The 20880-nt window shown below is 39.2% G+C and overlaps 1 protein-coding gene across 9 annotated transcripts in view; it reads left to right on the top strand.

Moving 5' to 3' along the window:
• stim1a (stromal interaction molecule 1a) overlaps positions 1 to 20880 on the top strand; it is a 25195-nt gene that overhangs the window by 1174 nt on the left and 3141 nt on the right. For 2 of the 9 annotated variants that reach the window (XM_046073561.1, XM_046073565.1), the window contains exons 3-14: positions 3483 to 3613; positions 5541 to 5655; positions 7115 to 7226; positions 7681 to 7796; positions 10775 to 10952; positions 16501 to 16678; positions 16858 to 16893; positions 17501 to 17668; positions 18058 to 18158; positions 18526 to 18755; positions 19711 to 19791; positions 20369 to 20432. In XM_046073561.1, the coding sequence (XP_045929517.1) occupies positions 3483 to 3613; positions 5541 to 5655; positions 7115 to 7226; positions 7681 to 7796; positions 10775 to 10952; positions 16501 to 16678; positions 16858 to 16893; positions 17501 to 17668; positions 18058 to 18158; positions 18526 to 18755; positions 19711 to 19791; positions 20369 to 20432 (1510 nt within the window). Of the gene's footprint in view, positions 1 to 3482; positions 3614 to 5540; positions 5656 to 7114; positions 7227 to 7680; positions 7797 to 10774; positions 10953 to 16500; positions 16679 to 16857; positions 16894 to 17500; positions 17669 to 18057; positions 18159 to 18525; positions 18756 to 19537; positions 19599 to 19710; positions 19792 to 20368; positions 20433 to 20880 lie in introns of all 9 variants that reach the window. The other 7 variants (XM_046073567.1, XM_046073566.1, XM_046073563.1 and 4 more) reach the window with 5 other exon arrangements.

Below are 20880 nucleotides of genomic sequence, written 5' to 3'. Positions count from 1 at the left end.
GCCCCCCCCCCCCCCCACACACACACACACACACACACTATAGATTGGCAGTTAAGAGTATTAGTTACTGTTCGTGCCACATCTTTGTGATTGTGCAGGCACTATATGTAGCCATGCTGAGAATAGTCCAGCTAGCATTCTCCATTAAGCCCTGTCCTCATGCTCAGATTAAGCCAGCTAGTCAAATAGGAGGTAATTGATCTAATGAGCAGGGTTTAAGTAGTTTCTGAATCAGTTAGTAATAATCAAGTGTCAACCGTTTTCAGTAAATCTTAAATTAGGATCAATACCTTGTACTTTTGTTGTACTTCTTTTTTTTTTTTTGGTGGTACAGTAAAACATAAATTGTACATGTTCATAATGCTTTAATCGTGGTAATTAGTATAAAAAAAGCTGGCCTAACAAATTAAATCTGCAATACTATTGAAGACTGATAATATGTAGACACTCTCGTCTTGGATTTGCTCTTCTTATCTATCACCAAGCTCTTGACTACGTAACCTAATTTGTAGACTCTCACACTAACGGTAATGTGGGCCTCTCATAACCTCATACTGCTGCATGAACTTACTGCACTACATTACACAGCATAGTCTATTTTCCCTTTTTAATTGAAGGTTTAAAAGAAAGCATAAACATGTTTTAGTCATTTAGAAAAGCTCCTCTAGTAAAAACACATTTACCACACAGGATAGATGAGGTCCTCTACCACTGTGGTAATAACTTGCCTCAATCCATTTCAAGTGATTTCACATGAATGATGACAGTGGTTGCGTACTGTTTACACTAAACTTAAAAACCTGAATCTACTTGGGATGCATATGAGCCAGTTATGACATAGTATGACTCAGGGTTTTTTTTAAAGTGTGCTAGTGTGTGTTGTTGGTACCGCTGAACAGTGTGGTTAAATGGGAACTGCAGAGACATTGTCCAAGTTGCTCGTACACGTTTTGCATTTGAAGCACCGTTTTATAGATGTATTCCACATGGACAGTCCCAGGAGGCCACAGTGTGGGAAAGAAGCTGTTCTTGACAGTGAGTGGTGACATAGTTACCTCTGTAGTTATGGTGTGGCAAAGGTATGGAGTGTGTTCTTCATCTACACACAGAATGACTTGCGTAACAAGGCTGAGTGGTATGTAAATATCTTATCTTGTGTCTCCGGAGGTTTGCAAGCCAAATGAGAAAGAGGGCCAGGTTGGGTATGTGAGTGTTGCAGGTGGTAGGCTCTCACTAGGGTAACTTATCATTCTTTGTTTAAAAAGGTTGAGTGAATGAGAATGTGGAATTGCCCTTTTGGTATGTGCTGTTGCAGGTTTTCTGAAACTGAATGCTTTCGTGCTGTGCCTAAAAAGTAACTTTTCACTATGCGGAAGTTCATGTTATGCAAATCCATCCTTCCTGGTTCTGCTTATAGCTGTTTTGGTGTTCATGTAAATATATAAGGCTCGATTTGCCAACTAGCTAAACCTTTCACAGGCACACATTCATGGACACAGCGACTGTTGCATCTGTGACATGGTTTACTTTCTGTTTTCTCTCTCAAACCGCTAAAAGACATCTGTCACATGTGGTTCAGGGAATAAAGAAAATGTCAATTGGTATGATAAGTTGATCAGTGGGAGGGGGCATTTATGCTGTAAATGCCCAACATGACTCAAACCAAATGCCTGCACTTAATTATGTGGGTGACAGAAATTATGATGGAGCCATATCAATTGAGATATGGACCTGAGCTCAGCCGTTTATGAAAGAAGTGAGTTTGACTTTGTGTACTCCTACACCATATTGTTGTGGGGATGATGCAGGCAACATGAAAAGCAATGTCTGTCTGTTAAACCAAAAAATAACCATCTACTAGCAACTGAGAATGAACTAGAATAAAGTGTTTTACTTAATAGGACTGTAGTGTGAACTGTAGTAAGTTCAATTCAATTTGTTATGTAGCGGCACATTCTTGGTAAAAACCAAGCTTAAGAAGAGCAAGCCACTTTTTCAGCCTCCCCATCACTGTCACATTCCTCCTTTTTAGTGGTTATAATCCATTGAAGTACACAAATATTATACTGTGTTTGACATACGCTTTTTAAATTAAAGCAAGAAATGACTGAGTTTGAAAATCTCGAATTTGGACTAAAATAGCAGCAGCACATGGAACACAAAGGTTTTATAAGACAGACAGACCTGTGAACTTCACTTCAACTGTGCTTTGAATTTAAAATTCACATTTTAACTTGCTGTTATTACAGGTAGACTGCCATGTCTATTCACACAACTCCTGAGTGTCTGCAAGCTAAATAAGGTTTTCTCTTCTTAGGGGTGGCAGCATTATCGCTGATCTGTGCCAGAGGATTTTTAATCCCTCAGGAAGGAGAGGGAACACAGGCCAGACAGGCTTCACTAGATAACTTGCAGATTGCTAAATTACATGATAATTTATCATGGGAACATAAATTCCTGACTTATCTACAATTAATTGTGGATCCCAACACACGAAAATCCTCAAACATTACTGAGGCCTCACTGTCAAAATGCTGAATGCTCTTATACATCAACAACATCTAAACTAACAAACCCAAGTTTTATGAAATTAAATAGAACTGTGAAATCCAAGCTGACTGCTGAAGCTGATTCTTATTAAACGATTTGCCTTGTGACATGAACAGTTTTTGGTCTACAAAGTAGGTCTGTCAGTCATGGTATATGGCTTCATGGTAACATCCCCACATTGAGTGAAAGGCCTGATATAAACAAGGCTTTGTCTTCAGCTAAGGAATTTAGCAGTTCACTTATCTTAGAGAGAGAGAGGGTGAGCAAGGGCAGTCCAACCAGGGATTTTGCTGTCTGACTTTTCTGCAAAAAGCAGTAAAGATTGAATGCCATGAACTTTTGTACCAATCACATTATTAGTTAAGAGAGCTGTTGTAGCATAAAAGGAGTACTTGAGTAACTTGATCAACCAATGCTTGATTCAAAACTATGTATTTATAAATATATATATATTTTTTTTTTAATTGGAAAAACATTGTTAGTAGTTATTCCTGACATTGTTAAAATAGCACATTTGGTGTTGAAATCTAAAAATACAAATTGAAGCATATTAAAGATTTTTTTTTTTGATTGTTTAGTTTTTTCCTCTTATCGCATAGCAACAGGATGGAGCATGACTAAGGTTTCCTTCAAACATATTTTGAACAGTATCAAACTGTCACTACATTACTGCAAGCATAGCTTGGTTTCTGTTGTGGTTGTTTGGAGTCTTTGGATGGCAAAGTGTTAAAGACTTTGGCAAATTTTAAGTTTTTGGTGTTTTCAAGATAACTAAAATGTTCTTTTGGCTGTGCATAATTGCATTCATGTTCAAAAATTTTTTTCTTTAGTCATCTTTATTGTTTTAGTAGTAAAAATAGTAGTCAAAATAATTTGACAGTTTCACAGTCTCCTCTTTACACCGTACTGACATGACTCTGTTTCTCCACCAGATTTTTGTCGCATCGATGAGCAACTATGCAAGGACGAGAACAGCAATCTGGGCTATGAGGCTATCCGTAATATCCACAAACAGATGGATGATGATGCAAATGGCAACGTAGACGTGGTAGAGACAGACGGTGTAAGTAGCAGCCTGAACAGTCATCATCAAAAAGAGCTCTGTTAAATGTTCGGTCTGAAGAGGCTTACAGGTATCATTATTGTAATGTTCTGTCACCTGACTTGTCATAGGATTTGTTGCTTAGATGGTCAGTTAATCATAACCCTGTAATGTCCTTAACTTACTCTGAATAACTGGAGGATTTGTCCAGTTAGCACTTCAGTGCCCTTCTTCCTGAAGTTTTTGTCAAATAATTAACCTATTTCGCATTAAGTGTGGCTAGAACTGGCATGCATGGTATAGACATTGATGTTGCCAAGTTTGTAACACTGTAACATTAGTATTAGTGTAGCGTTTATTCAGTGTGTGTGTGTGTGTATGTATTTTATTACAGTGAAGTATAATGAAAGCACAGTATAAACGTTCACAGCTGTCTAATGCTCGTCAGAAGTCGAGCCTGTTGCTTCTCAGACGTCACTGCCTGTAGTCCTTTTAGCTTACATCCTGAGCTCTAGTCTAAACTGCATGTTGTGGCCTTAATCAGGCCCCTGCTAGAGTCTTATTTCTGTCTGTGGCATGTGGTGGCTGCTTTCAGAAGAGGCACTTGGCATGAAAATACCCCCTAAAGCAAAGAATCAAGACAGTAGTCCTGTTTGCTGTTACCACAGAGTGATTAAATAAAGAGGATAGAGATTTCTTTGACTAAGATCAAAATATCTGCACTGCATCTGGCGTTAACAAGAAGCATTGGACCTTGGGCAACATTATACAGGTCTTGCTAATTTTCCAAAGAATACATTTTCAGGCGCATGATATTTCACCTGCAGTACAGACCATCCATCTACCCTGTAGTGAAATCCTCCCACACAAATCTATCAAGAAACAAAGGCGTCATGATGACTTATTACTGTCTTTCACCCATGTTGCATGAGTTGGCTTTTGTGGGAGTGCAAGATGTTTTTAAAAACCTGGTGACTGAGTTAGCCTACAATATAGTGGGCAACCAGTAGTTTTAAGTAAACTAAAGTATATCCTTGGCTGGTTGAATCAAATCCTTTTGAAATCGACTAAGCTAAAATAACATTTTCCTTAGTCACTCAAGATAATTTGCACATATAACCTACATATGGTTGGTCTAAAAATTGCAACAGCAGTGCACTTTACTGTAGTGAATGGGTCCCTTTTTATGGGTTCCCATTCACCAGTAATGATATCAAAATATTTGTTACACTCAGATTTCCAATGATGTTATAAAGTGCTGCCTTTTGTAATTTCTTTGACTGTGTTTGACAAATTGTTTTTTGCAATAATGTATCAGGACAAAAGAGTCCAGATTCTAGACACATTGTTGATAGGTTGTCACAAACGCATCCATTTTGGTTTTAAATAACACCTTAGTCTGGCATTTAGTAAATTGGTGATCAGTACACTTCTGCAAATGTAGAATAACCAGTAAAATGAGTGAAGAGGACGTTCTGTACCACTCCTCAAAATTGCTGAAAATCTTTTCAGGTCATGTATGGTTGATATATACTCATTATGTTTTATATTCCTGTCACAGTGCATAAAGCAAATACACACACAAACGACAAGAACTACATTTTCTTCTCTTATGGGGGTGGGTCATAAAAACCACAGCAGTGGAACGGGTCAAAGTGCTCACAGTAAATCCAAACCCTTCAGCAGATTTCTAAATTTGTCCTCTTTGTTCTCCAGACATTTATACATACTCACCCCTTTCTCACATGTACTACACATTTCACTAAGTACTACATTCAAATTTGAAATCGCCACATTGGTCATATTAAGCTAACTTAAGTTCTATATGCTGAGACTGAGCTGATAACAGATATACACTTTTTAAGTGTTTAAAAACTACTTATGTGAGTTTACACTTGTGCATGGTAGATTCTTTGTAACGACTACAAACATCCTTGTCATCCTGCAGTTCCTGAGAGAAGATCTAAATTACCATGACCCCAAGGCCAAGCATAACAGCTTCCATGGGGATGACCAGTTCATAAGTGTGGAGGACTTGTGGAACGCATGGAAGGGCTCTGAAGGTACTGCTTTGAGGCATCGTTCTCTCCTTGAAGGCCAGCAATGACTGCACAAACAGGCCTTTATTTCAGACATTTTTTGTATTTGTGAGTCTGAGTTGTAAGCCTTGAATCTTGTTTTGCTCACTGTGTTTCCTGTTGATATATTCTGCTGATACTGACTGTTTGATATTGGGCTGCTGTTGTTATTTTTAAAGAATCGCTCCTTGTGACTTTGATTGCCGTTTTGGACATTAGTGTAGGTAGCCCGTAACTTAGAGTTTGTATTTCCCTGTGACTGAAAGTGCGCTTTGCACATTTCAGATGGCTTGTAAAGCAAAGTGCAGTCTGCTTATCTTCTCCAGCCAGGGGCTGGACATCATTGGATCTGTCAACACCAAATACACGTCTACAGTCTCACCTCCTTCAGCATATCTTTTTGGCTGGGCTATCGTGTAATGTTTGAGAGCACTTTTCACATGCTCTCTTGTATCTTTTCGCACCCTTTCCTCTGGCTGCCTTTCTCCCCTTTGTTTTTTTTTTTTATACATAGTACTGACTTACACTGCATTGCAGATTCTTGACAGGGCTCTGGAGGTTTTTAGCCAGGAAACTGTGTTTTGTAGTTCTTTGTTTTTGTCCAAGAGAGCAACACATTAACACATACAGCCCACACCACTGACTCTCTGCCAGAGCTGGGGAGTGGATTTTCCTTACCCATTTATTGCTGTGGGTGAGCTATTGTATGTTATGCTATAGGATACCTCAGATCGTTCAAGGTATTGAGGCACATGGTCGTAGTTGTTTTGTGTCAAGCTGTATACACAGTGCAGTCAAACAGATGCAAAAAAAACACGCGTCACTAACATTTTTTAAAATCAAATCTATGTTTTAGTGCTGACTCTCACATTGAATTTAGATGTGTTTATATCCATTTAAGATAAACATTGTAGGTAAAAAGGGAAGATTTGTACACGACCATTACAGTTATCATATTTCATATTTGGTTTATTATTATTTTTATTTTGGTAATCATTGACTGCTTAAAGTCTACGACCCATAGACGTCAGCAGATGTTTGGTATCTTCCCTGGTGATACTGTGTCAGTACTGCAGCTATCTTCAGTTGTTGCTGGTTTTGGAGGCTTTTTGTCATCACTTGTTCTTAAGCAAGTGAAACAGATAATGAGTTGGACTGAGGTCAGCCCTTTCTTGCCTTTTTCTGACAAGCTACAGGTCTACAAGTACATTGTTCACTCAATACAGATGTGAACAACCTCAAACACAGATAAAATTCAACTGGTTAATTATATAGTCATTGTTTCATTTCCAAAACTAATTTGTTGGCTTGAAAAACTGACTCCACCAAATGTGATGGAAATGTATTTTAGACTTATATTCTATCAGTACTGATATCTGCACGTCAGACAAATGAGAATCGGAGTGCTCTAAGTATATATTTTATTTTTTCCTTTTCCCCTCAGTGTATAATTGGACAGTGGATGAGGTCGTGGAATGGCTCATCACATATGTGGAACTGCCACAATATGTGGATGCATTTCGCAAGATGGGTTTCAATGGCAGTTCCATGCCAAGGTAAGAATATCTCAACTTCTCAAAATTGCAAAGTCTACTAGATCTATGAACAGTGTGCCCCTTTAGCTTGGCCATAAATACCTTGTGGTTTATATAAGGCTGGTCAGGCTTTTCTTCTCAGGAATAAAAATGTAATGCTTAAAATGAAAGATTCAAGCTATAGAGTTGACTCATGACAGCAGTGATGCAAAATGTGGGATGCCACCACATCCCTAGTCTAATCCGTCTGTCAGTTTTATTACATTTCTTTTAATTTCCCTCTTTCTCATTTGGCTTTAATAAAAGGCATCCAGTCTGTACATTTTGTCAAAATTAGTTTACCTAAAAACCATTAGTGTTTTTATATTAGATTAGTTGTATGTAGATGGATTTGTTAACAGGTCACATTACACTTGGATCAAAATGGATTACACCCTTCGTTTCTTGTTCTGGCAAAATGTCTTTTCTCTCTCAGGTTAGCCATAAAGAACACCACTCTGACACTCTCTATTCTGAAGATTCTGGATCGCAGCCATGTGCAAAAGTTGCAGCTGAAAGCTTTGGACACTGTACTGTTTGGAGCACCCCTGAGTATGTGACAATCTATTTTGTTTTTTGTTTTAATCCCTGTACACTCATTCATGCAACTCATTCATCAGTGACTTGTGAATGGGGGTTCCATTGCACTACCTCTTTATTACGGTTAAGATTTCTGTCGCATTTTTTGTCTATTTAAATAAGCAGGATATCTCAAACCTGTCAACAGAATTCAGTTATTTGTTGGATAATTAAGTTGGTTGATGGGCAAAGGAGTTCTTAATATTGTTAACAGAAATGCTAAAAAATCACTCCCTGTAGTTTCTGGTTTCACTGAGATACTGATCTAGATACAGAGTTTATAAAACAAATTTGGATGATTCTGCATCCTTGACAGATTTAAATGCAGCCCGTGCAAAGTGCTTTATAATTTTTGTTCCAAATTAAAGGCCTTACTTACTCTGACACCTTTTTAGAAGTTTATGGCCCGCTCACATGTTTTTGCCTAACCGGTTTACTTGTACCAAAAAGGTCATTAAAGAGACGTAAATGGCTAAGTCAGCACTTCATGGAACTCCCTCACAAAAAAACAGAATTGATTCTCTTGAACTTTAAGAATACTTATGTAGGAAGTGTTGGCGTTTCTATTGACAGCCTACCACCATGACCAACATCCTGACCACTGTTGTATGCTACTCTCATTTTTCATCAGCTGTTTGTTTCAGTGGTATGTTGTACTCTGGTTTGTTTGTTTTATTCATTTACTTAGTCACCTACTCATCTATTAACTTATTTACTCACTTTAGTCAGCTCATCATTGGTAAATAGGAGAAATCCTGTTCCCACCCGTTTCAGGGATTGAGGAAGTGAGCCGAGGGTGGGACCACACTGCTCTGTATTCTGGACACACCCCTGTGTACAGAAACAAAAATAAATCAGTCCTCCTCTCCCTCTGTATCATTGCTCCAGTTCTGTAACAACAGATTTGTAATCCTATAGTTTTTATTTTTTTTTGTTTTTCTTTAGGGCTTCAGAACAACACAATGGATGGACTGTCTCAGCTATTATACGTCTTGGCAGTACTTTATTTTTGTTCTTGTATGTAATCTGTGTTGAAATTGGGAAATTTCCCAGAATGACTGCCAAAATTCTTCTTTCTTGAAAAACAAATAGTTGTCATTAAAAGCTTAGTTACAGTGTGACAGCTTAATACAGAAATTTTGTATTATTGAGCCTCAAAGTCAGGAAGATTCTGGAAAAATATCTGTATATTTACTCAAAATATTAATGGTGTGCAGAGACTTCCCTGTCCTTGAAGTTTGAGCCTATTTACTAGATAAAAAAAGTGGAGGGGTGTATATTTGGAAGGGGAGTGCTAATGAGAACTGATAATCATAAGTCAAGCCAGAAGAGAAAATATGTAATGGACCTTCATAGAAAGTAGACATTTGCATTGGAAAGAAGTGTATAGTGGTCTGTGTCTGGCATGTGTCATTGTGTATGTGTTTTGTTAGTCACTCCCGAAGGAAGACCTTAGTGAGCGCTGTCTGGCTTTGACAGCCTCTCAAAGCCAAGGCTCCCACTGATAATCAGACTGACTGACCGCATATAGCAGCAGCATTTTTAGACACATCTCACAATAGGTAGATCCTAATCTAGTGGATAGTTGTGTATTAATTAACCCAAGCACATTTGGGGCCAGTTATTTCCAGTTCTGTGGTTAATTAAATGTCACTTTATGCTCTCTCTGAAAGGCAGTGGATGTTGTGTTTACTGTATGTAAGTAGCAAATTACATAGACTACACATGGGGGTGACAGAAGGCAAACTGTGTTTCCTGTTCAGAACCGATAATGTTGCCTTGTTGTCCTAAGCGTCCGTGCTTAGTGACAGTGCAGACCCAACGCGCATTTAGCATACCTAGATTTCATTTATCATAGTTCAGTTAAATATCGTGACCTCATTTGGGGGAGTTGTACTCTTAGTTGTGAAGAGGTAATTATATGCATATACCAGCCTATCAATTGAGCTTAGTTATTGTACTTAGCCAGTAGAATTAAGAAGAGACAGGGTTGTACAGCTGTCCTGTAGGCTTTCTGTTTCTCAGCTCTGATACATACTCGGACATAACGGGCACAGCTTCTCCAAGTTCCCTGACTCTGATGAACCTGTGTTTGTTTTGGACTTTATACACAAGTCCACAGGAACATACACAATCCTCCCGAAAGATCATTTAGCACAAGCTAGAGACTTGGTTATGTGCCTATACCATACAAAGGGTTCACATGGATCATATCTAAAGACAAAAAAGCCTGTACTCTCCTTCTCTCCTAACTTTACTTCCTTTTTGTCTCACTCCAGGAAGTAGAAGTCATGTTTTTGACATCTCTTTCCCCCACACCCCTTTGCAGGTTTTGCAAGAAAAAAACATGCCTCATCGTGCAGCTTGCAAGGCTGAAATTCAGGCTGTGTGTCAATAGGTGCATGCCAATGCTCTACGGACTCATCATATTACAAATAGACTTTATTAAACACAATCGTGATTGTGGGGTTAATTTTAAGATGTCCTTTTGTAAAAGGTCTCCTCACTTGAATGTTAGTGAAAATAATTAAAATAAGGCTTCCTACAAATGGGAAAGCTTTAATTGCTTTGATTCCCTTTCAATGACTTAATATCTCCTCATGTGTACCAACATGTTATGGTTGCCATTGCATGGTTTTCTGTGCATGTTTACCAGACCGAAATAGGCTGTTCTAAGCTGGCTTTGTCGTGGTCTTTTGCACAAGGCACTCTCATTGCAACCTGAACTTGTGCTAGTGATTTTCCTATCAACAAAACTTGCAATGTGACTAGGCTTTGTTCAAGCACAAGCTTCACACCACATCCCTGTGAAGCTTGCTCATTGTTACAGCTTTAGCTTATGGTCTTGATTGTATATTGCCTGGCTCAAATACACCTCTTCTACTGGTTTATCTAATGATTTGTATTACCTTGAAACAATGTAACCTCATTTGTTTTTCTCTTTCTATCAGTGAATAGACACAACCACTTGAAGGACTTCATGCTGGTAGTGTCAATAGTCATAGGCATGGGTGGCTGCTGGTTTGCCTACATCCAGAATCGCTACTCTAAGGACCACATGAAGAAGATGATGAAAGACCTGGAGGGCCTGCAGAGAGCTGAACAGAGTCTGCATGACCTACAACAGAAGTGAGGGTTTTTTTTTTTTCCACAAACCACACAACAAACTGTCATCTATGTACTGCATTGTATTGTAACCATAAATTGACTCAAAACTAACTTTAAAGTATTTTGATGAATAGTAATTATCAGTTTTAATATTAACATCAGACTGTGTTGGACTGGCAACATTTCTTACATGTCTTGCATGTGCAGTGAGATATCCCTCTCGCATCCCTAGCTCATTGACTAATTGAGCAGTTCAGAACAGCCTCGAACATTTTCTGAAAGAAGGAGGGGGGGGGGGCGGAAACAGAAGTTTTTCTTTTTCCCCGACACTGAGACCTTCTGCTGTGAACTTGACTGATTAATCACTGTCGACTGAGATGTTTCTGACGGACTCTAACAGCCTTTTGTTTATTGTTATGACCTTGATAAATAGATGATGGTCCAAACAACAGCCTTATATCCTATCACTTTTTTAAAGCCTTTAGTTTGTGAAATAGGTTAAGGTTTTATTTTACAGTGTGTTTCTTCTAGTGTTAGCTGAAGCAGGCGAAAATCCTGTCTCAATGGGATTTTACTATACCAATAAAATGTGCTTAAATAAGAATTTGCATATAGTGGTTCTGAATCCTGTATATATTTCATAACTCGGTCGTAACATTCACAGGATTACATGTACAGGACAGATCCACATTGTTGTAAAATGGGAAGTGAAAAACTGTCAAGACTGCAGGAGCTGCACTTTAAAAGGTCTGTGTCCGATCTCCAGTGAATTAGACAAATGACTTGACTTAAGTCATGTTTAAATGAAAGTTTAACATTTAAATTACATGAACACATTAATGGCAAGATTTATATGACTAACTCCTAAGTATAAATTGCTGATTCAAGCAGTCAAAATGAGACTCTGCTAGGTGTCTCAGTCTACATGACGTGGAGCTCAGTGATTTTTGGTATGAGCTGCTGCCCCTTCACAGTGAGAAGAGACAGCTGAGGTGGTTTGTTTGTTACATGGTACCCTACCCCCTTCGGTGTCTTGCTTTGCTTTCACTGTTTGAATATTTGGTCTTGTAATAGATTTTCCCAAAAAGCAGGTGAATGGATGACCTCTGTGAACCTTGCAGTTCAGCCAAAGCTCATGAATGTTGTGTGTCTGCCCTGTCACATAACTTCTGTTGTGATACAGGATACTTCGTGCTGACCTGGTGTCTTCTGGCCTAAGACGTATCAGCCCATTGCTGCCTTAATTATTAAACGTTTTGAAATGAAATGTTTTAAAATAAAGCTCCCATAGATAGCCAAATGCATTTGAGCCATTGGCCGTATAATGAGGAATAAATGGAGGTTATAACACAAATCTAACTATTTTGGTTCTGTTAATACTTCAAAGAATGCTCAGAATGTGCTTTTAAGCCTGCACTGTCTCCTCTTAATCCTTTAAAGGATACTCAAACACCCCTTCAACTCATACACAGGACAGGCTTTTATCTGTTTTTTTTTTTGTTTGTTTTGTTTTTTTGTTTTTTACTGTTAAAAGGAAGTCATTACCAAGGTACACAGATACTGCTATCAAATTGTCAAAAGTCACAGTGACAGGACAGTTGATGTTTTGCTGCTGATGTTTAGTATCTGTTGTTCTAATTATTTCTGATTACAACATGTTGCTATGGAAGAACATAACATGAAAAGTGACTGATCAAAAGTGAGTTGCATTCTCTATAATGGCATCAGTCAATGCCACATTATAGTGCTGTGCATTTTGAAATGTGTGAATTGAATTTAATTGAAGGCCAGTGAGAGGATTCTTGTCATAGATGTGTTGGTATTACTGATTGGATTTTTTTTTTGTACTTCTGCTGGTCTGTCATGAAGTTGCCATCAATTCCACTCCGCCTAGAAAAGGGTTAGTAGTTTGAAAGAAAAAATATATATAAATGTTGTAAAATGTGATAGTTGGTGCTCAGCGCAAGCATGTAGTGGCATCATATTGTTTCACTGAAAACGTAAGGATTTTTCTTTGACCGATGCTTTTCCATGGCATTTAGTATAAAAATCTGTCGGTTGTTTTTTTGACATTGTGTACAGAGTAGAATTTGACATGAGGCTAATGGTAAAGGAAAGTTCATGGAGTGGCCAAAATGGAAAGTGTTTAACCTCTGGGGGATTGGCATAGCCGGATTTCCCAACCAACCGAAAGAGCTGTTGACTGGTCCACTGGGAACACACCACTGAGGTCAAACTTCTGATGGACTGCCAGGTCAAGTCAGGGCTCTGTAGATTTGTACTTTGATCAGTGGTGAAAACACACGTTCCACTGCCAACTTTGAAGTGGGCTCTAACATTTCTTTCTTGCTAAGCTAATTGCTCATACTATATTCTATTCTGCAGATTAAACCACAGTGCCAGCAATAAATCTTCAAAGCCCAGGGGTGCAGACATTATTCAGCATGTTCTGCAGGTACCCAAACTTACCATAGCTTATTATAGTACCTTGTTAGTTGTTAGGGGCACTGCTGTGCTGTGTTGACACCCTGTGGGGTCATGAGTGGGTATGGCCTCTCTTGCGCTCGCGCTCTCTCACGCCCTGTGGGGTCATGAGTGGGTATGGCCGCGCTCTCTCGCTCTCAATTCAATTCAAATTAGCTTTATTGGCATGAATGTAACAACAACCTTGCCAAAGCATCATATATACAGCATAAGAACAATCAGCCCCATTCACTTCATTAAACAAGTAATTAAAGCGTAAAGTAATCAAAGCGTATGTTGTTAAAAAAAAAAAGAAGAAAAAAAATATTAAAAAATAAATGAAACAGTAAAAGTGTGTTTGTGTTAAAAAAAATATATATATATGTATTTAAATAAATCGTGTGTTAAAAAAAAATAAATGAATGAAATGCTAACGTGTGTGTTTAAATCAATAGACAAAATTTTTTTTTAAGAATAAAAAAGATCAGGATCAAATGTAAAAACAATGATTACTAAAATTTTAAATGATCAAAATAATTTGAAAATCTGTACAATTATTTGTTAGTCTGAGGTTCCACTGGTTGTCCTCACTTCATGGCATAGACACATTTTGCAGCAATTATTTCACATTTGGGCATTTCTCCCAGTAAATAGGAGCGTTTCAGTGTGTCTGATATGAATTTGAATTCGGGGTATAAGGAAATGTTTACAAAGTGTTTTTGTCTTTGTTTTATATTTAGGGCATGAGGTTAAAAAGTGCAGCTCTGTCTCTACCTGTCCCCTGTCACTGGCAGCAGAGTCTCTCCTCTTGTGGTAGCCAGCTCTGTGGCGACCCTTTTCTATTGCCAGCCTGTGTTCACTCAGTCTGTATGTTGTCAACAGAGGAAGCGCTAATTGCTGTAACCCTGGGCTAATTGCCCTGTAGAGTATTTGGTTTGTGAGTTTGGTTCTGGATTCATGCAACCATCATTCTGCACAGACGCTACTGAAACCACAGACTACATACATCATACTTACATACATAGACATACATAGTTATGTTAATTCGAAAAAACTATCAATTTGGCTTATTTTCGTTAAATAAACCTATGTTAACCGTTTACCATGGTGTGTCTCCCTTTTGTTGTGGCCTTTTGAGCCAGGTCATAACAGCTGCTTCACAAACAGTACCTTGACCAGGACAGACATTACATCTCATATCCCAAATTTATGGCTATTCATTCAGCATTGCTGTATAATTTATCTCCTGCAATCCAATCGTACAGCTACATTAAAATCTAATCTGTAGTGGATAAGAGCCCAGAGAAAGCATTAGCAAACTAATTGACTTGTTCCAGTTTCTCATAAAGTAGAACACGTCCCATAATACGTAATCATTTTAAAATGACTTCATTATACTGAGGATTTGCAGTGGCTTGTGTATTTATAATCAAAAGGTAATGTTAGGCAGAAATCGGTCAAGCTAGCGATATATGTGCTGCCAAAAGCAGATGATTATGACTCAGACATTACAAGTTCCAGTTGAGCATTGAACTATCCTAAGTCAGATTCCCCTATATGTGTTATAGCCTGGACAACCCAGCACTGTGGCTGTGGGAAGGGATATAATATTATAGGTCAGTGTGACTAGGGAGAAAAGACTATCATCTCACACAGTACATGTTGGGCTGAGAGAGAGAGAGGTATGTCCTCTGTCTGTTGATGTGCCTTTCTTCCTGATCCCCGCTGCCAGCTGCTCTCTTTCCATACCTTCAAGCAGATCCTGTGGTGGTATCAAGTAGCCTGGCCCAGCCATGGCTTCCCTGTTGGGAGACAGTGGGGGGAGGCTTTGATTGGAGCTGGATTTCCTGGGTGCCTTTTACAGCACTGTTTGACCCAGCCTCTGCCTCACTAGTGGGAGTTGGTGTTAAGCATTACTGCTTAACATGTCGGCCCTAGTGCTAATTCACCCACATTTAGATTGGGGTGTGATGTGCAGACAGACATCCTGGAAAAGGACTGGCAACATTGCTTGTGATAGACATTAATACATTTTCTTTCTACACAAAATGAACATTATTTTGGGAAATAAGATGTATACTAATCTAATATTTGTGTATTAAAAACATGTGGGTGTAACTTACCTTTTCCTGCAAATTCTGCAGAGACATTGTGTCTACATCCTGTGAGCCCTGCAGTGCAGGTCAGTTAAAACAGCATTTGGCGTCTTCTCTCTGGCATTATAGGTCTGCCAGTACTTTCGAATCTTAGCTGGAGAATGACAGAGGTCAGGGTCGAAAGCATTAGCAGGACTACCCACCACCCACATTTTCCATAGCTAGCCCTCGGGATCACCTTTCATTTCTCTGCACTTTTTCTGCTGTTGTGTTTATCCTGACAGGATTACAGTGCTTTTCCCTAGTGACTAAACTTATAGTACTGATTTCTGCCTTCGTCATAATTCACAGTATTTCATATAAGGGCTTGGGAATGTCATTGTTATAATTGCTCAGCCAAATGAGGGAATATTATGACCTGAGAGCGCAGTCTCGCATTAGGTTAACAGATCAAATTAAACAGTTTATTTCTTGGTTAAAGAATTCACATTATATTTATACATACCTGATAATCACACTTTTTTTGTGCTGTGGATGCAGTCTTTATACAGATTACAGCATCTTTTAAAGTGTGTGTGTGTGTGTGTGTGTGTGTGTCATATTTGACAAGCCCCTCTATTAAAAGTCAACTTTTTCTAAGGGGCTAGTCTAAAAATATCCCACATACAAATCAACACATGTGATCTGGATACTACAGGAGCACTGGGTACAACACTGTACTGTTCTAAAGTTACACACTGGCAGTTGTTCCCATTCTTGGCTCTGTTCCCTCTGATGTCCGTTTACTGTGAGCTGCCTAGCAGCTTGACCACAAGTCTTTGCTTTCTACATGTAAGCCATTGTTTCCGGTCAAGAATGGCTGGTGCAAGTCCTACAATTCCACACATACATGGCACTCATATGCTCACACGTCATGCCATGCCACAGAAAATGGCACACACTACGCAGTCATTATGTCCTGCTTTTAAGACAAAATAATAATTTCTCTTCCTTCCTTCCTTTATTCTCAGGCTGCAGATCGCCCAGGAGGAGCACCGTACAGTAGAAGTAGAGAAGGTGAACCTGGAGCAGAAGCTGAGGGATGAGATCAACACTGCCAAGCAGGAAGCCCAGCGACTGAGGGAGCTGCGTGAGGGTACAGAGAATGAACTGAGTCGCCAAAAGTACGCCGAAGAAGAGCTAGAACAGGTACTTTCAAAGTGGTAAATGTGATTTTAAACGCTTAAGTTCAGCTCAAAGGAGAAGCACTGAAACTGAGTGAGTAGTGTTTTATGAACTTCCAAGGTGGCAACTGCACAATATGTTAGGTCTATCAGATTTACACTGGCTATAGTGTAAATACACCCACTGATGTCTTTGTCCATTAGGAATTTGGCAAGAACAACCGAGCACAGCCCACACAAGTAAGCAAAACACATGAGTATTTGCTTGAAGGTCTAATTCACTTTTGTCAGTTTTTTTTTTTTTTTTTTCTTTTTTTTTCTTTCTTTCTTTTTTTTCATTCAGAAACAAAGTGTAGTTTCAAGACACTTCATTTCATGTTCAGTGGTCTGTGGCAAGGACATCCACCACTTACTTACAGTTAGGAGGCAAGTGTTGAGATCCATCCGTCCTTAACTATAAACATGGTTTTAATGTATCTTTGAGTTTTCGAGTATTTAAGAGGGTGTGTGTGTGTGTGTGGGTGGGTGGGTGGGTGGGTGGGTGGGTGGGTGGGTGGGTATAAACATTATTACAGCAATTAAGAAAATAATTTTCTGCAAGATGTGTGTGTTGATTATCAAAATGATAACAATTAAGGTTTATTTAAAACGCAGCACATTCATGTCTGTTTATCATACTAATCTTGCATTTTGGTTGCCAAACTTAACAGAACTTTTGTAATTCTCTTGTTATTACAATGTTAAAAATCAGAAAAATTAAAAAAAAATGTTGTTTGATAAAATAAAGTTTGTGGGTGTGTTGTTTTTATGTGTTAGTTTGTCACCTGAAGTTTATCTTTATTTGCAGGTGCGCATGGCATTGAAGAAAGCAGAAAGGGAGCTGGAGTCCAGGAGTAGCTGGTCACCACCAGAGTCTCTCCAGAAGTGGCTGCAGCTCACCCACGAGGTGGAAATGCAGTACTACAACATCAAGAAGCAAAATGCTGAACGGCAGCTCTTGATGGCCAAAGAAGGGGTAAGCATACAAACGCCTAAAGGGAAAACCATGCTCTTCATGGTAGTTCATGTTATTGCTTTGATCACAGACAAATCTATTAAATATATTCCAAATTAACTATTTTACAGAGTCGAGAGACCTAAGATTTGAGACTAGCTTGTCCATAATATCTGAACCTGAGAAATTGGGTGTCTATTTCAGTTGTTAATGCATTAAAATGATTATAGTCGAAATTAAAAAAGCCTCTAAGTCATCTCGACTATGGTCTTGTGAAACTATTCATGTCCTTGAACATGAATAGTTAGTGAACTCTTTGGACTGTATCTGGAAATTGGAGTCTCCTTTAACATGGTGTGTAGATAATGTCAATACAGCAGAGATAAGTGTTTGGTTATTTGTTTTCACAGGCAGAGAAGATAAAGAAAAAGAGGAACACACTCTTCGGGACTTTTCACGTGGCTCACAGCTCCTCCCTGGATGATGTGGACCACAAAATACTGGCAGCAAAGTAAGTCAGATTGTAATGGTAGAATACTTGTCATAGAATTTTTTTAGAAAACTGGTTAAAGCAGCATTTTCACTTGGTAAAAAAAGAAGTGGCATAGGCCCTATTTGGACAGGATTAACGTTACGGGGGAGGAGGAAAATAAAATATTAACTGGAGTGAAAAATACCCACATACACATCCAGATGAGATTAAAAGACCACAGGTAATATTAAATCTCCCCCACTTCCCAAAGAGAAGTAAATCCAGTCTGAATGGGGCTTTAGACTTTACTTATTTCAGATTTTGATTTTCATATATTAATTAATAAGTTACTTAATAATTAATAAGTTACTTATTTCTCAATCTCCTACTTTCTCATCTTTCGAAGACAAGCCCTGGGTGAGGTGACGGCTGCTCTGCGGGAGAGGCTTCACCGCTGGCAGCAGATAGAGATCCTCACAGGTTTTACCATCGTCAACAACCCAGGCCTTCCTTCTCTGGCATCAGCCCTCAACCTTGATCCCAGCTTCACGGGCGGCAGAGCGACACCTCAGCACTTCATCATGTCCGACGACATGGACGACTTGGACGAGGATATCGTGCCTGGAACTCTGCAATGTAAGAGTTCATCTGAATCTGTCGGCCTTTCTGTGGGGATTAGCAAACGATCCCCTAAACACTCCAAGACCTTGCTGGGGAAATCCAAAAATCAGCCCACATGAGAATTTGGACGTTTTTGTGCAACAATTACCTGAATTTGTTCTTGTGGCCTCGCTGGTGATGTAGGTAGTGAGGGTCACACGTGTCTGTGATTGAGTGTTTTACATTTGTATAATGTGTATCATGTAAATTCAGATCATTGTCTTGTTCCTTTACACACACTTCCACTTGAATGCCTTTTTGTTGGCATTGGTTCTCATTTGTGTTTACTTGCAACTCTCAGTCGATTATGGAGACTGAAGCCCCCTGTGACTTTTCTCTGGAAATTGAACTGTCAAGAAAAATATACTTCTTAATGAGAACAAGTGCTGACCTATTTGTAGTGGTTGTTGTCCTAATATGTGCTACAGACCTTTTTTTTTTTTTTTTTTAATCTGCTTTTGGACGAACAGTTGCAGCCACAGGAAACGGGTTATACGCAGTCAATGCCCAATTTAAGTTCTTATTCAGTTTGAATATGAGACACACAAAAGCTGTATGAATTTTTTAATGAAATTATGTTCAAAAACGTATTTTCTTTGCAGAATTCTTGGGTAACACATCTTGCATATCTTTACCTCATCAAGAAAACAAACAAGACTCTGACGATCATGCATTGTAGCCACGTTGTTATGGGCTCTATATTTGCCTTATTATTATTATTATTATTATTATTATAGCAAAACTTGACATGTTTTTAGGTTTGGGTTTGACTAACTACAGGCGAAAGTTGTACTGCAGAGTCCTTTTCCAACAGCAATAGTGAGTAAGTCTTTAATCAACATTAATTGCACTGCCGATCTCACTCCCCTCTCTCCCCCCACCACTTTTCTGGCATTTGGCTTCCACTGCTGTCTCATTGGCCTAACTTCAGATGGCACCCGACTGTTGGAACGACGAGCAAGTGACCTGTGGTCCGTCGGTTCAGACTGTCAGCCCATGTGGAAATATCCGGGTTGGCCATTTATTCATGCCCCAGTTCAGTCCCCATTTGACATCCCTGTCTCTCCCCTTGACTCAAACCACATAGAGCTATACTACTTTTTAATTGGACATTTTGCTGACGGGGAAAAACTACTCCATGCTGCATTCATCTTAAAAAATCACCTGACCTCACCTTAGTTGCTTGCATGTCACATTTACTCCCTCCTCTCGGTGCACCCCTGTTTTATTCCCATAGTGTCACTTACTTTTAATGTCAATCTCTTATTAGTTTAAACAAGATATCTTAGTTGGTAACACCATCACTGTTTTCTCCTTTTTCTTTTGTTTGATTTAATACATTTCCTTGTAAGGAGGAGAGATAAGACGGGACTGTTGGGATTTTCACATAATGTAAAAATGGTGTGCAGTACAAAGCCTAAATTGGTAAATAGGATTTGTCTTTAAGACTCAAGTTTTAAGTTTGTTAAAGTCGAGAATTGTATCCCAACACCTGAGTATCTTTCCACTAATCTCCCTATCGGTCTCCCCTTGTCCGTCCGATTTTATTTTAATGAGTGGTTGTTTATAATGCTGTTTTGTGCCCACAGCTCCCAGTATGATGTCCCTGCGCCAACGGCACATTGAACCCCAGCTGGCCACGGGCTCCCAGAGGTTGGTAGAGAGTTGCCTCTTGGCAGGGCAGCAGGGAGAGGGAACCCCATACCCTTCCAGGGCTACCCTCATACAGTCACGCAGCCAGTCGATTGGTCAGCTCGACTGTCTCCCTCTGCCTCCTCTTTCCTCAGCTGTGTCGCACCCTTCTATCATCTGTACCTCCAACCTAAACCCTCAGTCCCTGTCTTCCTTGTCCTTGTCATCCTCCTGCTTACCCAGCTCTGTGGGTGCCACTGTAGCCCCTCATTCCTCCCATATATATCATGCTTCTTTCCAGCCCATGGATCCCATTCCTGATTTCTCCTCTTCAGATCTCTCAAAAGCACACTCCTCGCGCAGCGACAGCTTTGGGTACCCGTCTCTCTTCCAGTTTTTCACTCACATTGCATGTGCGTGGGTGTGGTTTTCACCACTTGCTGTCAATTTGTTTTTTTTAACCGATGTA

This window comes from Micropterus dolomieu, linkage group LG17, assembly GCF_021292245.1.
Source record: "Micropterus dolomieu isolate WLL.071019.BEF.003 ecotype Adirondacks linkage group LG17, ASM2129224v1, whole genome shotgun sequence".
Lineage (NCBI taxonomy): Eukaryota > Metazoa > Chordata > Actinopteri > Centrarchiformes > Centrarchidae > Micropterus > Micropterus dolomieu.
This window is presented reverse-complemented; position numbering and strand designations above follow the sequence as displayed.